At 31.1% G+C, this 9,106-nt stretch overlaps 1 protein-coding gene across 1 annotated transcript; it reads right to left on the reverse strand.

The window, feature by feature from the left end:
- Window positions 1-6,941: 6,941 nt before the first annotated feature.
- LOC120071593 lies at window positions 6,942-8,745 on the reverse strand. Its single transcript, XM_039023940.1, has one exon. It carries the CDS (start codon window positions 8,664-8,666, stop codon window positions 7,494-7,496), a length of 1,173 nt encoding a protein of 390 aa, XP_038879868.1. The 5' UTR covers window positions 8,667-8,745; the 3' UTR covers window positions 6,942-7,493.
- Window positions 8,746-9,106: the final 361 nt, after the last annotated feature.

Here is a 9,106-nt window from a genome sequence, read left to right on the forward strand (position 1 = left end):
AATTCTGTAACAATACTTTTTCTTTGTTCTAGACCAAAATATTAGTTTAGAAAGTAATCGTTAGACTAATAAAAACATTATCTAAATAATTGCATTCATGAAGAAAGAAATTAATTTAGATTAGAGTGTGAAAATCCCAATAAAAAATCGTCAATTGAAATTACTAACCAATTATGATATGGTATTGATGTCAATCATGGAGATCTGATGAATAGAAGAGAAACAAATAATATTCAGGATGGTACATCCTTCCTTGATCGAATCAGTCAAAGTGGGACGCCCAAGGCAAACAGGTTACTGTCTATATGTTTGGCCTATCTTTTCACAATGACTCGATAGGAATCACTTTGGAAAGAAGAGACTCTGTGACTTGAACTATTGGTCGTGGTCGATTAAGTTGAGTCTTTCATTGTCTTCTATGATTCTAATCACATTAGGATTTCACATCTTTGTCTTTCACGTTTCTAATCACATTAAGATTTTTGCAGCCATCCTGATACATTGTTAATCGAGAAATAATACATTCAGAAGTTGGAAAAACCTTAGATTGGATTAGATCGACAAGATGTTTAAGAGATGTGTTTGAAGCAATAGAAACTTCTATAAATCAAAAGTCATGATAATAGTTATTTTCATCTCACCTACCATTGAACAAAACTCTTAATCATTTAATAGTCCTAAGAAAAAAACATAAATAGGATGAAGAAGGCTAAGGCTATGTGTTGTATTCTAATATTTTATGTTTGAAACAAAATGATAATAAATATAATGTTCAAAAGCTGATTAAGTTTAATAGAAAGTATAATAAAAATAATAAATTTCAGTTGGGATGATTAATATAATATGATAATTTAAATTTCAAACGAAGATTTTAAAATTAGTTGTAGAAGATTTGAAAATTCAAAATAAGTATTAAATTTGATACATAAATTCATAACATCCGCTAAAATCGCGAGATTTAAGGATGATTATCCGCTTGAAATAATCAAGTTATTTGGCATTGAAAGTCGCTGGAATATATAGTTTAATTAATTACACTTCAATTAAAAGAGCATTTTAGGATTTCGACAATTTCGTCTTTTATTTTTTCAAATGATAGTGAAATTACTATTATTTCAAAATGGAAAGATATTTAAGTCCAATCCAATTTCAGTAATGGATGCAAAAGAAAAGGTGAAAAATTCCTCCCACGAATTTAATTCACTTTATGCTTCACCCCTATATATATTCTTTATCTTCACGAACTCTTAGGGTTTACTGCGCCCTTCATCTTTATTTTCAACTTCTTTCTTGAATTTCTCTATCTCTACATTTCAGTTTTATTAATTTAACTGGTTTCACGCTTCACTTCCGTTAACTCCAGATTTCCTCCATCGATATTGAACGACTGATTTCTTTCTTCCTCAACGCCCAACATTCCAGTTTTAACTCATTGAAGTTAAGATACTACGTCAACCAAACGGAACATTTAGTCTCCCGTTCTCTTCCATTTTCTTATTCTATGTAAATAACATTGCTTTACAGGTTTTTTTTTTTCTTTTGGTGTAAATAATATTTCTTTAAATTCTGAATCTTGTTAGTTTTCTATAAGTAAATGAGGTACTACTTAGAGACAACTATCCTTGTAAGTGTTGTTGCTCGAGCTTACTTTGATGAAAATATGGAGTTTGTTTTCATCGTTATTCTGAGATTTCTTGTTAATAAGTTTCAAGGCTACATTTTGTCTGTTGTTTTCACAATTTTCTTTTTTCTATTTTTGCTTTTATCTTCTCCTTTTTGCTCGCACAGTCTTTTTTTTTTTTTTTTTTTTTTCTTTTAGTCAGAGGATTTGAACTATAGTTGTCTTGAGCACTAATACATTTATCACCTAATTATCATTGGATTACCTTTTAATTTTTTATTATGACATGGTTAGGAATTTATGATATTCTCTTTTATTGTCATTTGCCTATCTTCTATTTTTCTCACATAATTAGTAATTTTCAATATTGTCTTCAAATTATTTTCTATTTTTTTGTCACATAGTTATTAGTTTGTGATTGTTATCTAATTACCTCTTGATTGTTATATGAACCTTCTATTTTTTCTTAATTAGTTTCTAAATGACATCTAATTAGCTTCTAACTTTTTATCACCTAACTAGTAATTTTTTATATTATCATTTGATTGTCACTTAATTACCTTTTGATTTTCATCTATTACTTTTTGTTTCTTATCACATAGTTAGTAATTTTTTGATATTGTCATCTGATTACTTCTATTTTTTGTCACATAGTTAGTATATTGGCATTTGACTACCGTTCATTTTGTATCATTATTTAATTTTTACTTCCAATCGTATGATTGTTATCTGATTACTATCTTAAACTTATTTCTAATTCATTATCTATTTTTTTTAGATCGTTAAGAATAGAATTTAAGCAAAGAAATCTTTACAAGATAGGTTTATGGTGGGAAATGAACAACCAAAAAGAAAATTGAAACTCACGCCTAAGACTTTGATTTGGAAATGCCAGAAAAACACAAAATCTTTAAAGGCATGCAAGACATTTATTAAAGCACCTAGTTTTCACTTTAAGATTTTACAACTAAAATAGGATGTTTTTCTTTTGGAAGATTTTTAGATTTTGATGTTAGACTTTATGTTTTTTTTATTGATAACATACTACACAATGTTGTATATAATTATTATCTTATACTTTATATTAAACTTTCGTATTATCACCGATAATTAAAAGTTATTACCAAAATTTTGTATATTGCATATCTATCATTGTTACATCAATTGAATAGTAATCACATGACAATCAAATAAAAATCACCAAGTACTTAAATTTTAATGAAAATCACATGGCATGATAGAAATCATATAACAATCAAATATCAATCAGATAGCAATCACATAACAATCGCATGTTAACATCTAATGAACACCACACGACAATCAAATAGCAATCAGATATTTATCATACAATCATATTTGATTCTTTCTCCTTAGATAATTCACTCCTGCTTATATTTCCCAATTTGATGGCCTCCTGATTACCATATGATAACTTCTACTATTGTCAATTAGTTTATAAATTGAGAGAAGAGAAAGTTTAAAATAATAATAATAATAATAATAATAATAATAATAATAATAATAAAAATAATAACAATAACAACAACAATAGTGATTTAAGATTCAGTTTGAGCCAAGAAGAAACTGCGTCACAAGGAATATCTTCTTGTCACTTGATTGTCATAGTTAGTCATGTCTTATATTTTCAGCTAATTGCCTCCTGATTGTTATCCATTATTACTATCTTAAACTTACTGCTAAAACAATCCACTAATACACAAAAACTACTAAGACAATACATCATTGTACTCACATGAAAACAAATAACAAAGATACCTTTGATGTCCACAATATGCTTGCTCAAAAACGTGCAAATCTACATGTTCTTATATTATGACCAACATGTTTACAATGGCTACACTTTGTACGCTTTGCCAATTCAACAATTTAAGGAATTATTTACTTCTAAGGTCTTTTTGCTTGAGGTTTTATGTTAAGAGGTAATATAGTATCCTTCACCTCTACAATACTTTTACAAGATAAATTAAATAGGAATCAGATAGCAATCACATTGATATAACTCACGTTTATATATAAGTATATAATATTAAAGATGGTAATCTAATAGAAATTAGATATCAATCAAATAGCAATAAGATAATAAGTGACACTATGTGAAGTAAGAAAATAGAAAAAAGAGAGTAGGATGATCCTTTAGAAATAATATTCCTTTGGGAAAAAGTTTAATGTAAAGATTTAAAGAAAGAAGAATGAATTAGAAGGTAAATTTCTGACAGCGCCAACAATTAAACTCTCCCTCGTTTAAAGAGTGTGTACTATATGACTTAATCTAAAACTCAAATCTTAAACACTTTCATATTAGTAAAAAAACAAATTGATTTGATTGAGGGGGCCCACTTGTTTTGTGAATTTTTGGAATGGATAATGGAGGATTGAAATTGTTGAGGCTGAAGATGACTAATTGAGGGCTAATTTTTTAATTTCAAAATAAAATTCACCAACCTTCAAGATCACTACTTTTGGATTTTATCTCTTCAACAATCTCTGATCAAATTAATATGACAAGGAAACTACCATTTCAAAACCGACCAAAAAAATACTAAATCTACCTCAAAAAAATATCAAAATTTGTTTGAAACGCGTTTTTATTATTATTTTTTAAAAAAAAAAAAAAACTAAATTATCATTTTACTCCCAGTAATTAATAATTTATCTCAATTTCATCTTCATGATTTTAAAACACAAAAAGCTTTAAAAGTGCAAAATTCTACATTGCATCCCTATAACATTTTAAACATCATTCAAATTGATTCTTTCATTAGTAATAGAAAATCCAACCATAGACCTAAAGGAAAGAAATAAATGTCAATAATTATCATTACGGCTATTTAGGTTGATTCAAAGTTGACAGTTATCTTCTTTTTGCGTAACACTTGAGATATCAACCCATAATCTCAATACCACATAAAATAATCACAAAAATTTAACTAAACAACAAAGTTTAAATTGAAACTTATATGATCATACAAACTGAAATGACTATCAAGTCCTAGCAAAATGAAAGTTTTGTTTTGCTTAGTGTGCACTTTTACAAAAAAAAAAACGTGTAAAAGTGCAAAATTTTAGATTGGATCCCTATAATCTTTTGATCAAATAAAATATCATTGAAATTGGCTCTTTTTTAGTACAATAATTATATGATAAGAGAATAGAACCTCCGACCTCAAGAGAGTATGTACATGTCAACAATTACCACTAAACCAACTTCATTTTCGCCATATATGTTGATTCAAAGTCGACAACTATTTCCTTTTTACATAACACCCTTACTTTAGATATCAAACCATCATCTCAACACCACATAAATTAATCACTTAAGATTTAACTAAACAACAAAGATTAAATTGAAACTTGTAAGATCATAGAAACTAAATTGAGATCCTTTCCAAACTATAATGACTATCAAGTCCTAAGAGAGTGAAAAATGTGCATTGCTTAGTGTGTATGAACTTTTTGGCCCAGTTCATGAGAGAGAAGTTGGGTTAGAAAAAATGAAATGATGCAGAAAGGACTTTTGGGGACTAAAGAGGTAGGTGGCATATTCAGAGAGTACATATTAACAATAAAAAGAGTGGGACCTCTTCATTTCAATTTTCAGTAACCCTTAGATTTTGACCAATCAACATCAATGACCCAATCAATTCATGCCTCTTTTTTCTTCTCTCTTGCATCAACAGGCAAACCCCAATAATGGACCTAGGACCACTGATGTGATCTTCCTACTGTTTTAACTCTCAAATTTGCTTCCTTTTTTCCCCACTCTCATTAAAACACCACCACCTTCAATCAACTACCTCTAGCTAACAATGTATTACACAAAATTCCAATCATCATAGCTTTAGCCTATTCATAAATAAAAGTCATTAGATTTGCTAAAGGACTAAGAGCCGATAGATTGAATTCATGATGGTCATTTACCTAGAATTTAGTATCTTACGAATTTTATTAACACTCAAATATTATAAGATCAGACAGATTGTCTTGTTAGATTAGTCGAAGTTTACACAAACCGACTCAAACACTCACAAATATCAAATATATATATATATTACACAAACGTTTAAGTATATGAAACCTGTACAAGGTCTATCGTCTAAAGGATGAGTGTAAGCCTAAATTTATGTAGTATCACACACTCACTTTTACGACTTCGAACTATACAAACCAAACTCGCCTGTCATACTCTTCGTAGGCTCTTCAATTAACTTTTTTGCATCAAGAGAGGGAAAAGCATATAGGGGCAAAAAAGGTTCATTTGTTGTTGAGGAACACAAACTAAGTGGATAAAGGCAATGTGATTTTTGAGCTAGTTAAAATAGATTTTGAATAATTATTTTGATTCTATCATAGAACAGTAAAATGTTTGTTATCTAAAATAAGTGGCTACCAAGATTCAGTTGATTGACTTCAATAATATTTTGTAGTCACATGTAAGACCAATTCACATGAATTTCCAAATATGGAGAAGTATTAGCAAATAATGATTTGGGCATCACATGAAGAAGACTGACAGGAAAAAGATGGAACCTAAAGAGAAGCTGCCAATTCAATAATAGCCAAAAGAAGTAGACAAATTGTGTGGGTTTGGTACCACAAAAAAGCATATATATAATTTGACTAGTGTCATTATCTGAAACTGCTTTATACATCAATGTCCAGAAAGAGAGACAAATAATAATTTTTTTTTCAAAAAAAAAAAAAAAAAGAAGAAGAAGAAGAAGAAAGAAAGAAAGAAAATCCCCATATAATTTGACTAGTGTCATTATCTGAAACTGCTTCATACTTTGTAGTGTTATGAATAGAACATTTAGAACAAAAATGTAGTGAGATCATGTCTTGATAATAGTTTTTTCCTTTACATCTGTTTTAGTTCATTCCTAGGCTTACATTTTATGTTGAAAACTTTTGTAAATGTTATTTTAGTTTTTCAACTTTGCACTAAAGAATAAAAATCATCATAGCCATTTTTGTTAATTTTGTAATAAATTTTTTTTATAGAAAACTTAGGGCCTAGGGCCACATTTATTTTTTCTACCAAATCAATTGATTCTCACATAGACAAGTGTTTGAATGTGCAACAGTTAGATATTGAGTTGCTAAATAAATTTAAATCTTTGGTACATGATTGAATTGAATTAACAGCAAAGACAAAACTAAGCTTTTATACAAAATTTAGAAACTAAAACCAAACATTTGAAACCTTAGGAATCTAAATGATTATTTATATAAAGTTAACTACAGAAAGTCTTAATCAATCTTGACCTTGACAGCTACCCAAATAACACTATTCTTAAAACAAGTTTTAAAGACAAAGGTAGAAAGTTGATTGTTAGAACAGCTGCCAACCAAAATGGTCACTACAATCAACTTTTGTTTTTCATTCACATAATCCAAAGTGTTCATAATCATCATAAACATGGACCTAATATTTGATGCACAAAAGAAAAGTTTGTCCCAATGCAAAATTGGGTCATTTGGCCATGTGGCTTAGCTTAGCTCAAAATGCATGCTATTTCATGAACACAAAATCGCTAATCTATGTCACATCAGCTTAAAATCTCAATGCAGTTAATTCAACATCAACCCTTACTCTAGTTGAATGAATCACACCCAAAAGAGAAAGAGAATCAAACAGATTCAGTGAGAACTAATTCATATTTCATAAGGATAAATTTACAGAGCCACCATATTGGGGCAAAAATGGGGTCATTAGGAAGAACCCCATCACTGAGAGCAGCCTTTTCTTTCACACTAAAATGGAGAAGAAGACATTATTTTATAGGAGAACCTAAACCAGAGGGGAGAAACCAAACCAGTCATCAAGAATCTATATATCTGAGAAGGGATTTTACCTGGAAGAGACAGAATTCAAGGCTTTGGCAAATCCGTTCACAGCTCCATATCCCTTTGAGCTGAATCCCAAGCAACCAAGCAATCCTTGCCTGTAAGGCAAATAAGTCTTCTTCTTCATCTCCTCTGAGTAAGCTCTGTTAGCTGTGTAATGACGTTCATGCGGCGATGGCGGAACTCTCCTCTTTCCAACTCCATTTGCAGGCTTCCCAGACCCATTTTTCTTTGCCCCAACTGTTCCTTTTGCCTTCTTCCCTTCTAAAGATCGACCCACCAATGGATTGATGAACTTTTGCTTGGAAATGCTCTGGTTTGTTCCTCCTGATTTCTTCTCTTTAACTGGAGCAAATGAGATGTTGGACCAGAAATTATTGTTGCTTCTTCCTTCACTTTTACTTCTATACAGAAAATCCTTCAGAAAAACCCATCTCTTCGAGCTCCTTCCTGCTGAAGACGATCTCGATGATGAAGCCGAAATCGAAGGAGTACTAGCCTCGGAATTGGATGCAACTTCTTCAACCTTCTCCATTACTTCACTTTCTTCAGAAACTTCCTTCTCATTTACAGAGCATTCGACATTGATTCCATCTCCATTCTCGCCCTCCCTCCACTCAACCGGCAAATTTCTTAACGGCGACATCGATCTAGTTCTGCGCTTCTGAAACTTATCCCTCAGCCTCAGATCCCTCCCTCGAACAAACTCAACGATTCCATCCCCTTCTTCATCCCCAATCTCCAGGTCTAACAATGGGGCCAGCGGAAACTCCAAGTGCGTCGAGAGCTTCATCGGACGGATCTTCCCGTCGTGAAACAACTCGTCGGCGGAGCTCATGGAAGTGGAGCCGGCATTAGACCCAAACCTGGAGGAGAAATCAAACTCAAAGGAAGAAGAATGGTTGTCCATGGAAGCGGAAGAGGAGGAAGGGGTAGGGTTTTTGGTAATGGCAAAGTGCATAGGACTGGCCGGAGCACTGTAAAAGAAGCCAGAAATGGGGCTGCGGGTGGGGCTGGAAGGAGCACTGACGTAAGGAGTGGAGCAAGAGCTATCGACATCTTCAAAAGAGAGGTCGAGGTCGGTGGAATCGAGAGATTCGCCATCGATGAAGCATTGAAGCTCTGTTTGGGTGTCAGCAATGGAGTTTCTTTGGGGATTGGGAGTTTGGTATTCCATGATTTTGGTGCTCTGTTCATACAACTTCAAGCTACAACAATGGAAGCTCTCTACTAATTAATAATAAACCACCCCCCAAAAAAAATAATAATAAAAACCCACCACAATTTCAAAATAATAATTTTTAAAAAAAAAATCTTTTTTTTCCCAAATTTGTTGAAATTTAATTAGCTTCGGAAGAACTTTCCAATCTCATTTAATTTCGTTACACTAAATCTTTAGTTCAACTTATTGAACTTTGGTCGACATTAGAAGATTAAATTTTGGTCGACATGTTTTCTACTAATATTTTTACATAGATATGGTTTTGGAATTGACATAAAAGTAAATCAACACTTTCATTATATGGTATACAATTGATTAAACATAAGGATTAAACTACAAAATATCATTAATAAAAATAAAATATAAATATTAACCATTTTAACTTATTATTTAAA

Source organism: Benincasa hispida, chromosome 2 (assembly GCF_009727055.1).
Source record: "Benincasa hispida cultivar B227 chromosome 2, ASM972705v1, whole genome shotgun sequence".
Classification (NCBI taxonomy): Eukaryota; Viridiplantae; Streptophyta; class Magnoliopsida; order Cucurbitales; family Cucurbitaceae; genus Benincasa; species Benincasa hispida.

Coding starts and splice junctions, on each gene's coding strand:
- LOC120071593 (XM_039023940.1), bottom strand. CDS start 8,666: ATGGAATACCAAACTCCCAATCCCCAAAGAAACTCCATTGCTGACACC.